Source organism: Urocitellus parryii, chromosome 4 (assembly GCF_045843805.1).
Source record: "Urocitellus parryii isolate mUroPar1 chromosome 4, mUroPar1.hap1, whole genome shotgun sequence".
NCBI lineage: Eukaryota > Metazoa > Chordata > Mammalia > Rodentia > Sciuridae > Urocitellus > Urocitellus parryii.
The window spans coordinates 43950159-43969043 of NC_135534.1; the positions used below are offsets into that span (position 1 = coordinate 43950159).

An 18885-nucleotide genomic window follows, 5' to 3' on the forward strand; every position below is an offset into this window, starting at 1 on the left:
TTTGTTCTGACAAGGGATATAATTAGCCAGCTTTCTTTGGAAGAACCCTGACCTGCTGACCATGGAACCCAGGAGGGGACATAAGTGTGATGTTAATGATCTGCTGTCCTGAAGACATAATGCAAACCAGAAGGCTTTGGAGGCCGCCTGGGGGTAACGCCAGGAGGGAGAAGCAGCAGTGTGAGGGGTAACGCCAGGAGGGAGAAGCAGCAGTGTGAATGGAAGGCAAGTCAGCAATGCATCCAGGCACTTGAGGACCCAGAGTGGCTAGCATCAGCAAGATAGGCAATGGAGACGGACACTTGCAGGAACCTGGCCTGACCAGTGTCCTGAAACAGTGGTTAAACCCCTCCTCTGCAGAATCCCGTGGCTGAATGGGACACTGAAGACAGACAGGCAACCTAAGTTTATCCACCTCTCTCCCAGCCCCTTCTCCCCTTGTGCATTCCACCTTATGGGTGCCTTCCTGTGCTTGGTCCCTCCTCCATCACAAACTGAACTCCAGCCAGGTAGGAGCACCAGAGATAACGACACTCTCCCTGACTGTGAAGGCCCACCCTAGCTGTGGCCTGGAACACAGAGGGGAGAGCCCACCCCTCAGTGGACAAGCAAGGGCCCAGTCGAGGCCTGGAGAGTAAATGAGTGAACATATGCACAAACTTCAACAAAATTACTTCATCTGACTCTGCCATCAGAGAAGGAGACAAGGAGTTGAGTAGTCCAGTGTTCATCTCATACACGAGTAGAAAATTAACCCAACTGCCTCGGCCCAGTGTTCTCTTCCTCTGAACACTTCTGGCACATTCAGGCCTGCTACTTACCAGGCACCAAGGAAGGTGTGAGAATCGGGGGATAAGACTGATTCCCATCTTACAGAGTTTATAATCAGTGAGAGGCAGAGAGTAAAAAAAACAAACACAAATAAATGTGCAATTATGAATTATGAAGACTCTTTATCAGGAAATGAACAAGGAGTCTGGGACAGACACTCTGGACACTGATGTGATTTAGGTTATGATGATGGGAGGGGTGAGTTGTAGTCAGGTGATAACTTTTGGAAAAAGGGCCCTAAAGGATGAGAAGAGAGAAAGAGCTTCAGGAAGCGAATACCCGGCAGAAGGAACTGCATGTGCAAAGGCCCCAAGGCAGGAAAAAGCTTGGTTTTGAAAACATTCATTCCACAAATATTTTTTGGAAACCTCTATGTGTTGGGCAAGCTTATTTGCACTGGGAATACTACTGTGAACTAATTCAAATCCTTAACCTTTATGGAGGTTACATTTAAGCACATTCTTATATATTCTAATATGCTCGAATGATGTACTGAAAATTTAGCATATTCCACATCCTGGGTTACTGTATTATTTATTCCCTTAATTCTTAGACCTATCTCTCCCATCAAATTGTAATGGTTCTAAAAATAGCAGCAGCAACAATAAACCAAGTGTGTACTTACTAAGTGAGAGGCCCTAAGCTAAAGTGTGTTATATGCATCACTTAATATAATTCTCATCAAAAACCCACAAGCAATAGTTAATATTGTCAATTTTACATGAAAAAACTGAGGCACAGAGTGGAAAAGGAAATTGCCCACGATCACGCAGTGAGGAAATATGCAATGAAGGGATTCCAGGGTGTGTAACTGCCATTCCCACATTTTAACCCCTATACCACACAGCCTTTCTTAATTAAAAGTTTAAGAATATGAGAATTTCTGCATACTCATTAGTACCTAAATCTACACCTATTAGATCTCCTCCATATACTACAGGCTGTCTGGCTGGTTCGCCCCAACCCCAGTCCTAGAGAAGCTCTAGCCTAGCCTCTGGGCAGGATGCCTCCAACTCTGATCCCACCAACAACAGAGAGTGTACACATGCCCCTGGACCAGGGCCATGGCCAGACTCTCTCCCTCTGGGAAAAACAACCCTCGGACCATCACCTCCCTGCAACTTGGTCCAGGTCAGCGGCCTTCCCAGTGCGACTCTAACTACCCAGGGACATTCTAATAACGTTGAGTTCACATCTCCTCTAGCAGGTCCTTCCTGAGCTATGTGCCAAATCACTGGCAGCACCTCCTGGGAGTTAAGAGCCTCTCCGTGCTCAGAGCTGAACAGGAGGGCCAGGAGGCCAGTCAAGGGGCTGTACAGAGTTCTTCCCTCTGGTTTCCCTTGAAGCCTCTGCAGGTTGTCGCCACGGTGAGAGGACCTTCTTTCAAAGATTTTTCCTTGCCTCTAGGTAGAAATCTCGTTAATCATTTAACAACCAAGTGGACAGGTGACAAACAAGCCAGAAGGGACCTGAGAGGGGAGGCCAGGCTCCTGAGAGCCAGAGGGGAGGCCTGAGGGGTTGGAAGCCCTGCGTGGTGTGGAGAAAGGCTTTGGAGTTTGACGGACTTGAGTTCTAGTACTGGGTGCTGCCTCTCGCTTGCTGTATGTGACCCTGGAGGAAGTCACTTCCCAATTCTGAGACTGTTAGACTGGGTATAAAACAGAGTTGAGAATTAACAGATCTTTTACAGAGCTGATGGTGAACTCAATGGGCCAGATGTGGGGGAGGACCTCCGCAATGGGGGCTCTTTCCATCACCAATGCTCCCACCTCTGCAAATCCTCAGCACGCTGTCATCCACCTTCAGTATTTACCCCATTCTTGTCTTGTGTGAAGGTAGACGGTACACTTATTTTGCTCCTACTGGGCCACAAGCATTCAGATGTCAGGGACACTCCCGCCTCATGCCTGAATCTCCTACACATCTAGAACACAAACTGGCTTAAATTTGAGCCCCAGTAATAACAGAAATAATTACTGGCCTTAGCATCATCAACTGCTGTTTGTCTTGCCAGGTACTATGTCTCTCCACATACATCTAATTCCCTGAGGTTGTTTTATAGACCATGAAAATACAGGTTTGAAGAAGAAAAGTAGTTTGCCCACAGTTATTAGCAATAGTTCCCAGCAGGTGGGCAGAAGCAGCAGCCCCGCTTCATCTCCAGCTAAATCTACCATCCCCTATCCAGGGGATAGGCAAAGACCTCGAGGGTCATTCAAGGGCACACAATTCAAAAATTTTATTTCCCCCAGAGTAGTAAAAAATAAACTGATATTGAAATATCTCCCCCCTCCCGTGCCTGAATATTTTATTACAAATTTCACAGACATTGAAAATGAGAGGGAATAGTGACGTGTGCTTTTGGCACTAGGAGTGGTGCCTTCCACAAAACTAAGCCAAGACCCTGAAAGGTCAAGGACACAGATATGTAGATAAACACATAGGGGAGAGATGAGTGTGTGTGTGTTAAAGCTTTCTGCCATCAAAACATTGTCACCAAAATACAGCCCTGAAAAATACAGGATGAACTGCTCTGAAAGTGCAAACAAAAGACATTAAGAGCATCAACTTCTAGATATTAGTAAAATGAATGAAAAGGATGGGAGAGGGACATAGAATCCAGAGGAAAGGAGGGAGGAAGGAGTGAGGGGGAGAGAGAGGAAGTGACTTCTGAGCAATTCCCAAGTCTCAGGCACTGACAGGAACATGTTCAGATAAAGTCTGTCTGTATGGCTCTCACACACACCCCGAGACAGGTCTAATTACTGTTATTTTATGAACGAGGAGGCAGAGGCTGAGGGGGTTGATTAGCTTATCCAAGGATGGCAGAGTGAAGACCTCAACCCAAGATCATCTGACATCAAGGTCCACCTCCTCCCGGACACCATGGCTTGGCCGCCCCTGGACCCACCAGCTCTCCTGAGGACACCTGTCCAGACTTTCAGGCCTCAAGCAGGGGATTCTTTGCACAGACCACCCATGAGAGGTCTGGGGTGAGACAGATGGCCACAAGTACCCCATGGGGGCACCCTCAGTGCTCCTCAATGTCCCTGAGGGAACAGAGTCCCTCAAAGACAAAGAGAACCTCCATTCCCAGGGATCACTCTCATTCTCCTCCCCCTCTGCCCATCACTACCTGAGGCTGCTCCTCATGTCTTCCAGACAATAGCATCCCTGTTCCTCAGATGTGAAAGCCAGGCAGGCAGCCTGTCCTCTACTTGTTTTCCCAGTGGACACAGTGGAGCCACCCCAGGACTTATTTGGGGCTTAGGTGCTGCCCACACACCTGGGGTACACCAGCATGTGACTGGAACCCAAATGAGGCACACACGGCCCAGGAGCAGCTGTGGGAAGGGTACACACACATCTTCCTGCAGCTTGATGCTGCTCAGAGAGGAGTAATGGCCCTTAGCATTCCTCAGAGTGGTGTGAGGGAGGAGGGTGGGAGGCTGCATATTATGCTGATTCAAATATTTTGAGATGCTCCCTGGACAGGAACAAAGGGAATGTCACTAAAAATCCATTTAAAGACACCATGGCAATAGAAATCTCAGGACGACTGGTGCAGTCTGCATTTCTGTCACCCTAAGACCAACTTTGTCTGTTTTTATTCTGATATTTTAAATTCAGATAGATTTATTGGAAAAAACTGCCCAGTGAATAGTAAGCATACAGAAACCTGTCCTTTGATTCAGAGCAGGAGTTGTTTTAAGAGATGTAAGAGGTTTACTATTCATTGGGTAGTTCTTTCCGATTAATCTGCCTGAATTTAAAACATTAAAATAAAACCAGAAATGTATGAATTGCCAAGATCATTGTAATCGTCATGTGTAGCTAAATAAATAAATAAATAAATAAATAAATAAATAAATAAAGGAAAAATAGGTCTTGAAGTGGTAGACATGCAAAATGTACCAAGAGTTCCTGAGATTTCTATTTAAATGGATTTTTGGTGAAGCACACAATCTTAAGTAGATCGCCTGAATAAGCTTTATAAAATTCACATACAACATACTTATATAACTACCACTCAGATCAGGATACAGAACAACTCCATCAAAACCCGATGCCCCCATTTCATCCTCTGGGTAGTAATTTTAAAAAATACTACCACCATAGCCTACCATTGCTCCCTCCTAGAAGTTGCTAAAGTGACAACACAAGAGTAACAGGCAATTCTAAAAGCAGCACCTAGTACATTTCATTATGCAGTTAGCATCTGTCTCTGGAGGCCAGAATCACCCCCCGCACTGACATGTTCTTTCACTACACCTACCCACAAAGAGGAGATACCTTTGAAAGCAAAAAGATGCAGCCTCTATCTGAACAGAGTAAAAAGTAGCGGAGAAAGGAAGATGGGGAAGGAGGGGAGTGGAGGATGAGGGATGGGGTCCCTCAGGGAGTCTGTCCCAATCAGACTTCCCCAGGGTTCACCCAACACAGAAGTTCCCTCTACTGAAGAGGACCCAATCGTCAAAGAGCTTCACCTATGACCCATGGCCGAACAGTCCTCATACTGGTCAGCCCCAACTTGGGGACAAGCCGGGAAGTCAGCACTTAATTTTCCCAACTAGTAAATGGGTTCACTGGAACCAGCCACGACAAGGATGCCAAGGATGCCACCGGGCCCATGTAGTGCCATGTGAATTGGCACTCCATTTGAAAAACATCTGGGCGTTTCAAGTAGGGGTTGCCTCAGGGGCAGGAGGACATGTTAAATTTGTGCAGCTGGTTGGTGGCAGCTGTAGCATTAGTTAAAAGAGTGGGGACAGACACTTGGACACCTATTAATTGTTGCCACAAGGAACAATACCTTCTTTTTTTTTTTTTTTTTTGGTACCGGGGATTGAACTCAGGGGTGCTCAACCACTGAGCCACATCCTCAGCCCTATTTTATATTTTATTTAGAGGCAGGTCTCACCAAGTTATTTAGTGCTTCACTTTTTCTAAGACTGGCTTTGAACTCACGATCCCCCTGACTTAGCTTCATGAGCTGCTGGGATTACAAGTGGGTGCCATCGCGCCCAGCTAGCTTCTAGTTCTTTAAGAGGAACCTGAGACGTACTTTCATGTTTAACAACTGCAGTTTAAAATAACCTGATGTGGAGTCTTGTCTAAAAGAATAACAATACTGTAGGCCAAATGAAGGACATGAGCAGGGGACATGAACCACAGATGGAGTGTTCCCAACCTCAGCCCAGAAAAAACTGAGGCCCAGGGTCCTCAGTATGTGTTTCTGCCCACATCACTCCTGAGCAATGGGACACCTGTGGACAGCAGTCGCTCCTTGTGGCAAAGAGGGGACAGGCTAAGATCTGCCAACAGAGCCCAACATCATTTTGTTTGTTTTTATAAATAGAATGTCAAGGGAGTAAATGTGATCTCCCAAGGCCACAGGGGGTGGTGAGGCCTCCGACCCAGTTTCCATGGCCCCATTGCCTCGCCCTTTCCTTACAGGTGGAGGCCACCATACTCCTTACCTGTACATCCAGGTTTTTCCGAGAGGAGGCTGGTGTGTTGGCATAGGAGCTGATGGAGGAGCTGGTGTTGATATCATCGGTGCTGAGGTTGTCTATGGTGTCGCTGATGCCGCTGCTGACGGAGCTGCTGTCATCCCAGCTGCCAAGATAAAGACAACCTGAGCACCAAAGCCTCACACTGCTCCCACCCAGGCTGGCGCAGACTAATGTTCACCTTCCGGGAAGAGGCCCAGCCTATGTCACAATGTCTCAGACTAAGCTCTTTTGCCTCGGATGTGACTCATCTCCAAAGGTACCTTCCATCCTTCGCTTTTGAATTGACACCTGGGTGAGCTGGCTGATACATACCTGCCCCAAAGTGTGGGTGCTTCCATGAGGAGAGGAGACCAAGGATGCTGCCCACGCCCCCACCCTCCCCTTCACCTCCGGAAGTTCAAACGAGTCAACTGCTCTCCCCCAGGCCTAGTGGCAGAGTAGAAGCAGCGCATTTAGGGACTAAAGCTGCAAATGTGCAGGCAAAGACCCATCATGCGCCCCTCTCCCCAGAGGTTAGAGCGGGCAGAGACGCTGCCATGTGAATTTTCTGGACTCTACTCCTGGAACAAAATGCCAAGGAAGGAAAGTGGCAATTCTCAACCGAGACCTGTCCATTCTATTATAAGCTGTGATTCTAACAGTGTCCCAGAATATGTCTAAAGTAGAATTTTTCATTTCTCAACCCTCAATTCATCCCCCAGCTGCTCAAGTCTAATCTAGGGATGATTCTTGACTCTTTTTTTCCCCCCTTCTTATTGTCTCCCCATCTCCCAATACCATCAGCACATTTAACCTAGCATCAGATCCTGTCACCTCTCTTTGTAAAATACATCCAAATGCATGCAGCTCTCTGTACCCTGTTGCCTTGCAGTCAAGGGTGCTGTCAGCTCTGCTTAGGTTACTGAAAACAGGCTGTTGGGCCTGTGTTCTACTTCTGCTTCCTCACAATCCATTCTCTGTCTGGCAACCAGAGTGGCCTTCTGGAGAGTCAATCAGATCCCAGAATTGCCTCTCAGGTACCTAATGTCCAAACTCCTACAGTGGCCTCAAGGGCCCCTGCCTTGGCCTTCTCTAGTCTTTATGTCTCTCCGTCCCCTCTCTAGTGTGCACTCGAGGGCTCTGATCACAGGAGTTTGTCCCTTCTAAGTCAAGGCTGTTCTTTTCTTCAGGGCTTTGCATTGGTTGTCCCATTTCCTGGACACTGGTCCCTTTCTACCTTTCTTTTAGATCCCAGCTGAAGTGCTACTTCCTCAGAGACACACACTGTTACTCATCAAGCCCACCATCCCACTCAGTTGTATTTTCTTATTTGAGAAGTGGCAGGTATACAGCAGGTGCCCAATAAATAGTTGCTGACTGAAACTCATAGGAGTGAGCTTCTGACATCAATATGACCCTGCTTTAGTTGATCCAGTAGCAAGAGATAGGTATTATTGTTTTTCTATTGTACCGGTGGAGAAACCGACTTAGAAAAGCAAGACACCCTGCACAAGGTCAGACAGCTAGCCAGCAGGAGCCCCGGGGATCCAGCCATTCAGACTCCTGAGCCAGTCTCCTTACTGTGACGCCAGACACTTTCCACTATGTCAATCCTCGGTACATAGCATCATGACTTGGCGCCCTTCCCCAGGAGGAAGTTGATACTTGGGAGGCCAGGAACACTGGTCCAAGGCCACTTGCCAGGAATGGCAGGTCTGATGGCAAAGCAATGACTTAACCACGTTATTCTACCTCTTGGCCTTCACAGCGAGTCTTGCTGAAGGCCAGGCAAAGGGGCTGCATGAAGCCAGGGAAATGCTGGGCAGCTGAGGTTTTTGAAAGCCAGGGGCCCTGTGTACAAACACAGGCGTGAAACTTAGTCCATCCTACCAGCTTCTAAGACGCCTACTTCCACATCCTGAGCTCTGCCCAGCTTGGTGAAAACTGCTTTCACCACCTTTCTCTTGGACATTGTCATTTGGCTTCTAAGAGCCAATCTGGAGGATTCCACAGAGACGCAAAAGAAAGACATGAAGATGATTCCCAAGTGGCAGGATGAGGCGGGGAGGGGGAGGGCTCGAGGGGAGCAGAGTTACTTGTGAAGGCGAATCTGCAAGGGCCCCAGGGTCCCGCAAACTTCCATCAGGTAATTCTCTTCTTTTGCCTGGCTTTCCATGCTGGTTCAGATTCTCCCCCTGGGGCCTTCTGAGTTCCTAAAGGGTCCCTGCTGTTTTCAGTAGCTTCCCTGTGCTCTGAGGGCTGTTAAAGGAAGGTTTATTCTACCTTCCCAATATGCACGATGCTCAGGAGCCCTGGGATAACTAGGAAGCCCTTACTCTGCGTCAGGCATCCCGCCAGGAGGTTCACACACTTTCTTATGTTTCTCCAATTCTTCCATCACGCCTGCGAGGTAGGTGTTATGCTGCCCATTTCACAAATGAAGAACTCAAGGCTGAAGGACCAAGCGTGCTGATCACTGGCACGCAGTCCAGGTTGGAATGCCCGAAAGGGCAAAACTGCCCGGTTTCAGAACACATGTTCCTTCTAGTCTGTATCCTTCGGCCTTTCACTACGACAGCAGTCACCGGTGGAGCACAGGCGCCTACCACCCTTGTAAAGGATGAGGAAACTGAGGCTGTGAGAAGGGTCAGGAAGGCGCTGCAGCAATGTCAAGCTCACTTGGGGGAAGCGTCCTCTCTGCCTCCAGAGGCACTCAAGTGCTGATTGAACATCTCCTGAGCTCATGTGTGGCCCAGGCTCAGGGCAAGTTTCTGTTGCCAACTCGCCCCCGGCTGTGGGTTCGGAGCCCAGCTGCCTTCCCACATAATTCTTTGACAGGTCACAACTTCTGTGCCTCAGTTTCACCTAGCCTGGTGACCACATGAGGCTCTGCTGGGAAAAGCGTCACATATGGAAATGGACTCGAATTTCCTCTCACGATTAAAAGAAAATCCCATGAGTCTTTTATTACTTCTGCTCTTTTGGGTTAGGAATTTAAGTGTATCTAAAATGTCTTATAGTCTGATAAAGAAGAAAGGGGGACTGATAGCAGAGGAGCGTGGCTGGTGGGGGGAGGAGGAAGGGAAGTCAGTAACAGATGCCCATGAATCCCAGTCCCAGATTTTGTGCTTTGAAATTGTACCCGTTCCTCCCCCCACTGTGGCCTTTCAACACTGATATACTATTCCAGAGGGGCATGTGGCACTTGACGCACACACATCCTTCCCACATCAGTGCCTGGAACATTGGAAGGTGAACCCTGAGTTACAGGGTATCCCTGTGACCGGGCTGGGCCCGCAGAGGGAAAGGCAGTGATGGAATAATGGGACCAGAGGGAGGGGGAAACTCAAGATAAGGACGAGGGGCCTGGAGAAGCCCATGACCAGCAACGGTGGCCTGACATTCCCCAGAGCTGTCAGTGTGTTAGAACCCAAGCCTTGTCCCCACACATGGAAAACCAGCAATGGCTCCTTTACCTCTGGAGCTTCCCCCCAAATCCAAAGTACACATGGTCAGGAGCCACCCAGATTAGGTCAATGAGTCCTGAAAGTTCTAAGGAAAATTAGTCTTAGGAGTTGCTAGAGCAGGGATGGAGGGCAGTGTGCTGCTGCCTCTTCCATACTCTCTTTGACATTCAGAGGGTACGTGACATCTTGGCAGCTATGAAGTCCAATAATGAGCTCTGCAGCTCTGCTTAAGGTAGTGCTTCCCAAATTCACAGGACCACAGGAGAGATGCTAAGGAGAACGAAAAATGCAAAAATATACATGAAACCCTGAGCTGCCAGTGGCTGCTTCATTTTTACCTGCTTAAGAAGAAGTTGGCACAAAGGGGAGGGACGCAGAGTTGAGAGGGATAAAAGTATCCCTTTGACATGGCTTCAACTCCAGCCACACCTGAAGCATTCCTAGAAGGCCCAAATGTTGGAAGTAATAAATTCTCTTCTTTTACTCAAAACTAGCTGGCTGAGGTTTGTCATTTGGTATACGCAGGCTTCCTAATGGGTAATTGATATTTGTTTGTGAAATAACTCGAGATATATAGCTGAGAGGAAAAATGTGGAAACCATGCAGAAATCATTCAAGTAGGAAGGACATCACTGAAACAATCAGGCAGTAAAGGGCATCAGATATAACCAGGGGTGACACACAAGAGTCCATAGGTCCAAATTGGTTGATAGGTAATAGATGTTGAAAGAGGTAAGAAACCCAGAGGCTGTGTGTTTACTTTGTGATGAATTGAAATTCCAGGGAAGAGGCCCGGGGGGAACCCCAATGACCCAGCAGAAAGAATCAGGGGATTCTACCAGGACTCTGGAACAGTCATTCTGGAATCTGAATGTTTCCTTAGTGGAAACATATAATCTGAAACCTTGGGAAGAGTTTTGCAATGGCAAAATAAATTAAAATATGAATATTTAAGTTTTAGATAACAACTGTGATCACTGGGTTGATCTCTGAGCATTTCTCTCTCTTAAAAGAATATGGTGGGGAGCTGGGGCTGTGGCTCAGTGGTGGAGCACTTGCACATAGGAGGCACTGGGTTTGATCCTCAGCACCAAATGAAAATAAATAAATAAATAAATAAATAAAGGTATTGTATCCATATGCAACTAAAAAAAATGGGGAAAAGAATACATGGCATATTAGAGGATATTATCAAATAGTTACGATATCATTTTTGTAAGTATCGATTTTTGACTTGAGATTTTTAAGATGAAAGATTAAAAAACTATTAAGATTACAAAAAGAATCAAGATATTTAAGATAATAATTTGACATTTGTGAGTCAACTTATATTCGATTTGCAAGAATTCATGCTTAAAAAGACTGCTTGCTCAGTCACTGTCCGCCCTGCCAGACATCTGAAGACCTCCTGAGAAGCAGGAATGATAAATTTATGAATGCAGTCTAAAACGTTCAGGACAATCTAATTATCCAATTTGCAAATAGTCCTAATTGTTTAGGGCAATTCAATCTGTTGAGCCGGAATTACTAGAGTGCTAATCAATAACAAGTAGAAACAAACTTAATTGATACAAAAATCCTTGATTTACACAAGAGATTTGTAAGAAAATTCAGGTTTAAAAATGAAGACTTCAGTAAGTTGAATATTAAACCTAAACCTTGGAGAATTAACTCTAAGAAGTTATTGAGGGTACAAAGGTGCTCTTCTATATTAATGAATTTTATAAAAGCAGATTTCATTTTTGAATGAATGATTTTTATATGAATGACCAGAAAAATAAAGGAAGCCCAGACAGCACCACCTCTCCCCGTGCCAGTTTTTCCTATGATGGTTCACCTTCACTCTACATTGTAAGGCTTTCACAGATGTGCCAAATTGCTTGGAAAATGTTAGTGGAGACAGCATTGGGAAATAAACAGAACCACCCCAGGACCACTGCCTGGAAACTTAAATGTGACACATGGCTTGGCCAGTTTCTCCAGCCACCACCACCCCACCCCCCCGTTTTTAAAGCAATTTCAAGTCAGCATATCTGATAAATTACTTGGCTGAGACATCTAAAGAAATGAGAAGATGCTTCCATTGATTTATCAGAATAATCAACATAAAATCATTTCCTAGCCATGTAGACCCATGTGCCTCTTTATCAATGAAAAAAATCCTACACTGTTCAAGTAAGGTAAGGGCCTAACTGGAGTTATAAGTGATCAGCCTTAAAAATGATCTTCACCTATTCTTAGCCAATGGATGAGTGGAAATAATACCATCACTTATTTTTCTTCAAGACTCGTAAACTCTACATATTTACAGACAATGCCAGGGCCCCTGAATTCACTTACTCATCTTATCCAGCCGGCCAGCGCCCTCTAGGTGCCAAGCACTGTGGGAGGCAATGGAGACCAGGCTATGACTCAGTCGTCCTCAACTGTGGCTGCAAACCCAATAGATTGGGACAGGCAGGAACACAGCTCAGATGAAAGGCAAAATAGGGAGATGAGCAAAGGTCACCAAATAGCACTGGTTCCAGAGAGCATTTCTACATCCACCAATGAGTCCCAGCACAAGCAAAGAGTCTGGCAGGTTCCAAAGTCCAAGCACACAGATGCTCTTTACTAGACTGCTCTCAGCTCCAAGCAGGGACATGGCAAAGGCAAGCAGCCTGGACAGCCAGCCCTCACCCACCCCAGCCTTCCCCAGAGCATAGTACTGGGAAAGTTCAGACAAGTCCTGTTTCCTCCAGGCCCCAGGCTCCGCATCTGTGTAAGAAAGGAGCTGGATTAAGCCATTCCAAAGGTTCCTGGCTGCCTGAGCTAGAAGGAAGAAAAACAGGCACAGTGAAGGTCCTAAGAATCATCTCCTCCCACACAGAAAAAAACTGCCAAACAGGTAACTGCATTTCCTAATCTCAAGAGTTCGTCACTGCTGATTTCACTCCTCAGATTACTATTTTTAAAGCCCACGCAGAATCTTTTAAATATATAAAATAGGTGCCAGTATCTTATACATCTGAGTAGTAACTGCTCTTTGGGACAGATATGCTCTCCCCTTTGACACAGTTCCCATGTGAGCCTTCTTAGTCACACATGCTACCTGCATGGCCCTGCAAGATGAATTTGCAGGGCTGGGGATGTGGCTCAAGCGGTAGCGCACTCGCCTGGTGTGCATGCGGCCCGGATTCGATCCTCAGCACCACATACAAACAAAGATGTTGTATCCGCCGAAAACTAAAAAATAAATATTAAAAAATTCTCTTTCTCTCTCTCTCTCTCTCTCTAAAAGAAAAAAAAAAGATGAATCTGCAAACTCTGGAACGGAATCACTACAACCAACTCACAAGAGTGGGTCTGTATCAGAGGATGCTATTCAAACACAAAGAAACAGCGCGTGATCTTGCCAAGTGTTTATAGTCACCACTCACAGTGTCCTCAGCTACACCTGGCACATTATTCCACTCCCATTTTCTGCTAGAGGAAATGGATGCTCAGGACCCAGAGCTTATCAGAAGGATGGAATTCAGGGCTGGGGCTGGGGCTCAGTGGTGGAGCATTTGCCTAGCATGTGCAAGGGCCTGGATTTCAAACTGGGGTGTAATGACTCTACACAGCCTTCTAGCTCATTGGAAAGGCAAAACCCATAGTGGCACAAAGACAGGATCCATACAGATTAGTTCCAAAATCTCCATTGCTAACCAGCCTAATGGCAAAAGGTCTTCCTCTGCAGATGACAAACAAGCATATCAAGAAGACATCCCATTTTGAGCCAAAATGTAGTGTTTTAACCAGATTGAGGCCCTCAAAGCCTCAGACTGTTTTTCTACTACCTCTTGGAGACATATAGACATAAAGAGAAAGGAGTCTACAAAAGTTACCGGAAAATCCATTCAAAAATGGAAGAGGCTGTTAAACTAGGAGATCCAGTTTCAAAGTCTTCCAAGAGCTGCTTACATCACTGTGTCAGGAATTCAAATGCCACTCAGGGCTTAAAGTACAATTTCAACAGCCCCAATACAAGCTATCTGCTATGAAAAACGCAGGTGAAAGAGTCATAAATTATTTCAGCTTTGCACATGTCCTGCTTTGCCTCCGTGTTGTGGGGAACAAGCATTGGTAGAACCCAGGAGGCAGAAGTGACTTCACCAGGACTCCTGAGAACCCATTTCTAACTGGGACACGTTTTAAATATTGAGCTGTTCCAGAGGATAGCTAAAAGTAGGAGGAATCTGTAATGGTCCTGAATTCATGTGATATTATATTTACAACTTCCTCTCATGAAGCAAAATAGAACCACAAGGTTAGAGGGATGATTAAATAGATTTTTCCACTAGGATTTACACACCCTGGATCTTGGCAAAAGACTGGGAGTAGAGGAGTTATTGAAGGATCCAGAGGGAGGGAGGGTCATTATGCTTTTCAAATGGACTCCCTGAGAGATCATGTTGTTTATTCAAGGGAAAGCCATGCTAAATGAGGCTGTAAAAAGAAATCAGATTGCAGATAGATATTAGTTCTTCTCTGCTAATAAAAAAAAAAACTTCAGCCTGTTAGCAGAGTATAACCATGGTTCTGAAAAGTAGTCTTCATAAAGCAAAGATCCTCTCCGAACTCCAGAGACTCTGTCTGAGGGCTTTCTGGAGGCCCTCAGTGCTCTCAGAAACAGTCTGGGCCGCCTACCAGCCCCAGCCCCTGCCCTCTTATCTGTTTCCCTTGGGTGAATAAAGTCCTACCCACTGCCAGGCCTTACCTGCTCAGTTTTCCAGGTCTGCTCCAGAATCACAGCAGAGCTGTGTATGGGCCCTGTGCCCACCACCAGACATCTGTTGCATTCAGTTGCAAAAATCCCAGACTGGTAGAACTTGTTTTCTGGCTATTGTTCAAGGCAATTGTTCCCCTGAAACCCCAGGGCCTGATTGGAATGAGATCCTTTGGTGTGGATGAGTGAGCAAGCTCCACCGTAGGCTTAGGATGGGGAAGTGAAAGGGTTTGACTACCAACATTTCCCACCAAACAGGTATGTTAACTATTTCCCCCCCAGGACATGTGCTGGGGCATCCTCTCCTCTAACCACTGCCAGGGCCTATTAAGGAAATCACCTTCAAAGGCCGCCAGAAGGCCCCTACAGAGTCCTACCTCACATACACTAACTTTATTAATGATAATAACAGTCGACTTGAAGTTTAAAGTTGTGCCAGACCTTAATTCACTACAAGCTAATAGTGATAATTTCACTACATGCATTATTTCATCTCATCCTTATAACTCTATGATAAACACAATAACTAACCTTATTAATGCCTCCCTTTGTGTCTGGACCAGTTGTTACTTAATATATTTTCTCCCAGCTAACATGAGATAGATACGAACACCATACCCATTTTCAGAGATGAGGAAATTGAGGCTTGGCGAAAATAGGCCCAAGGGAGGGTTGTACAAGTAGAATATGTTAAAGCAGATCCAAAAGTTGTTGGACCATTTTGTTTATTCATTTTTACATACTTGGATACCCCTCCATCATATGTATTAGATGTCTCAAAGAATTATGAAATACATGACAGAGTTAATAGTTATTTGAATTCAAAGCCACAAATGGGCTGAGCCATAGCTTAGTAATAGAGTACCTGCTTAGCATGTTAGAAGCCCTTGATTCAATCCCCAACAACCCCCACCACCCCAAAAACCTAAAGAAACAAAAACAAAGAAACACAAGCAAGCTCTGCTCTCTAGATCCCTACATGGTTTGCAGTACTACAGCAAAATGACCAAGAACCTGAATTTGAATTAATGCAAAGACAGACTTTAGGCACTAATACCGGCAAACTTAGTTTCACCTAGTAGTGGACAACCGAGCTTAGGAGGCTCCAGATGGAGGCAACACAGCTCTGCAGAAAAAAGTAAAATGAATCTGTGCGTGAGTCCTGGCCATGCCATTTACCTAGTCAGAGCACCTTCACTTCCAGGAACCCAGCTTTCCTCCTGTGTGCTACAGTGCTTATAACACTCAGTTCTCAGAAGGCTTTTGCATGAGCAGAGCAGCTCAGTGTGTGTAGCTCTCCAGGCATATCAGAGATAAGAGCTCATGTCAGTTGCAGGCCAGGAGGCAGGGAGCCTGCAAGGACTCCAGGCGGGGGATGCAGGCCCGCATTATGAAATACATGACAGAGTCTAATGCGAGAACTTGCTGCTTGCTGCCATAAATGGACAGTGTCCCAGGAGAGAAGCAGCTTCTACAGACGGTGCCAGGTGCAAGGCCAGTCATTTGGGGTGGAGAGAGGGAAACATGAACCCCATAAAGAGTGCTCCAAGGGGATTTAGCAGGGATCAGAAGGTTCCTGGCTTGAGTTTCACCCCACAGCACCTTTGTTCCATTTTTGTAACTCATTCCTTGGGCAAGTAGGTGGTCCCCTGAGTAGGCGTGAAATTCCTCCCTTTGGTTTCAGGGGCTTGTTCTGGTTAGAAACCCCAGAGCTTTGGTCCGGATGCCTGAGCCCCTCATTGTTACAATCGGCACCAGCATGTCTGCTGACCTCAGCTACACAAAGCCCTCTCTTCTCCAAGGCTCCTCAAGAGAGGGTTGCTCACGCTTGGGCCACTGCCGGCCCCCAGCTTTTGCCAAGGATCTCAATGAGCCCATCCTGGTTTTCTGTTTACAAGAAGATGTTTCCCCTAAACACAGACAGAATTCAGCATATTACAGCTAATCACAGTGAACACAAGCACAGTGAAGAGTTTTAATAATGGGTTCCAGGCTCCGTGCTAAGTTCTTTACTTACATCAATCCACAAATGCCTGTCCAGTACCTTATTAGGGACAAACTATTAAGGTCCTCTTTTCATAGATGTGGAAATTGGGGCTTATAGGAGCTGAGTGACCTGCCCAAGGTGTCTGAGCTAATACATGGAGCTTGATTCGAACCCAGATCTGCCTGATTCTGAAACCGAAACTCCTCTTAACCACATTGACTCAACATAAGGAGAGGTAAGGATGCTTTTATACAGATCAGGGTCATATAGGAACTCAGGACTCCCACCTGTTATACAAGCTCCAGATACCTTAATGTAATCAAGTTGTTCTAAGACAACTCTAAATAGTTAAAGACAAAAGGGTGGGGTGCTAGGTGTGGTGGCTCACACTTGTAATCCCAGAGACCTGAGAGGCTGAGGCAGGAGGATGTCAAGTTTGAGACTAGCCTAAGCAATTGATAAGACCCTATCACAAAACTTAAGAAAAACATAAAAATAAGGGGGGTGGTTGTGGGGGACAAACCCAGGTCAGGATGTTGTTTGCTTGCCTTAAGTCTAGGTAGGTGGGATGGGATACAGATGTAGGGGTCCAGCTCCTCCTACCCCACCCCCAAACAACACACACACTTAACTCCCAATACATCTTAGGGATCCAGGTCAAAATAAGGTTGCCTCAGGGCAGCCAGAGAGATGGATGTCTTTTTAATGCAGTTTTTCTCTTAATCTGCCCTCTCTAGGGCATAGGGGAAGAGAAGGGTATTGAGGTCAAGAGGCAGGAGGATCACCAAATGGGGGACCAGCCTCAGAAACTTGGCAAAACCCTCAGCAATTTAGTGAGACCCTGTCTCAAAGATTAAAAAGGACTGGAGATATAGCTTTGTGGTAAAGTACTCCTGGGTTCAATTCCCAGCCCTCAAATAAATAAATAGTTCTACAAAGAATCAGCTTTACAAACCAAGACAAGCCCAGCTCCAGCTAATCAGGCACCCCAGGCACACACGGGAACCAGCTAGTGCCAGCTACTTGGGTCAGCATTAACATGCTGGGTGTACATCTTCTCCCTTCGGGACTCAGTAAACTCAGCTCCTGGAAAGGCAGCCCCGGAGTAGCAGGGCATAGCCCCAGTAGCCCAAGGCCAGATTTGTCTTCCAATTAGGATCCCAGCCTTTGGAACACAAGATACAAGCATAGCATCAGCCAGATCCATGGAGCAGCCCAGGAGCTTCAAGGAGATGAGAGAATGCCCAGCCAGGTCCTACTGCCAGGGCAAGGCTGCTACTCACCCCACAGCCCTCCCCCTCCTAGAAACAAGCAAGGTCTGAGAAGCTCAGGCAGGTCGCACTAGTAAGCATCATATGCACTTTGGTGAGTCCTCTACAACCCAAGGTGCCCTTTATCCAGCTGTACCACTTGTCACCTTACAGGTGATTGAACCCATCTGTTAAGGTCAGCACTGATGGCAGGGGGATGGAGTGGACCTGGGCTCCAATCCCAGCTTTCCTTCTTATTAGCTGTGTGACCCTGAGCAAGTTACTTAACTTCTCTTAGTTCCCACTGCGTCACTTCAAAATGAAGAGCAATCTTTTCCAGTTTGACAATGAAAACTGAAAGAGCCAATGTCTGCTACATGTTTGGCACTTAAACATTGTTATCTTCTCCCCTGTCTGACTTAAAAACATAAACTTACCTCTTTGTGCAGCTCTACATATCCTAAAGAAGGAAAAAAGGTCCTCATATTTAAACCTCCCATGCCATCTCTCCTGGAGCCTAGTTTCCAGGGGGGGAAAAAAAATCCCACCCGGTAATTGGCAGTATTAGTAAACACAACCGCAAGTTCACCAGGCTCCACAGATTCAAAACAAAACCTCCAACTGCTAGTCATTTTAATCAGGGCCCTCAGAACCACCAGCAGCCCTTGCCTGGGGCCACAGGGTTGCTCTCCAGCTCACCCTTCCCCCAGTGGAGCCATCTCCCAGCCAAACCTGGAATGAAGACTTAGGGCAGTTTGGGCGATGGATACCCTGTTTTTCCACCTCAGAAGCCTCATTTCCATAATATGGTCTGGAAAATATTGACATCACTCAAATGTCTAGGTGGACCAAGCACATTTGGGTAATAATGCTCCCCACTTTCTCTGAAACCATCAAGAACAAAAGGGGTGGGGAGTCCGGAGGGTGAGATGGGTGCTGAATTTCTCTGTCCCCCCCCCCCCCACACCAACACACACAGCCCACGGTGATTCTGGCAGCTACACCTCAGCCTGTTCTGCCCAGCTTCTCAGTACCAGCCAGGGAGCCACCAGACAGTACACATGCCGCACTGCCCGGACCCCAGGAAAAAAAAATCCACATCCTA

General features: G+C 46.4%; 1 protein-coding gene across 1 annotated transcript in view; it reads right to left on the reverse strand.

Annotated features, from left to right (window-relative positions):
- The window catches only part of Nav2 (neuron navigator 2), a 271097-nt gene that overhangs the window by 67346 nt on the left and 184866 nt on the right, over positions 1 to 18885 (reverse strand). Inside the window, exon 13 of the mRNA XM_026405279.2 lies at positions 6312 to 6450. Coding sequence (XP_026261064.2) covers positions 6312 to 6450 — 139 coding nt within the window. The remainder of the gene's footprint in view (positions 1 to 6311; positions 6451 to 18885) is intronic.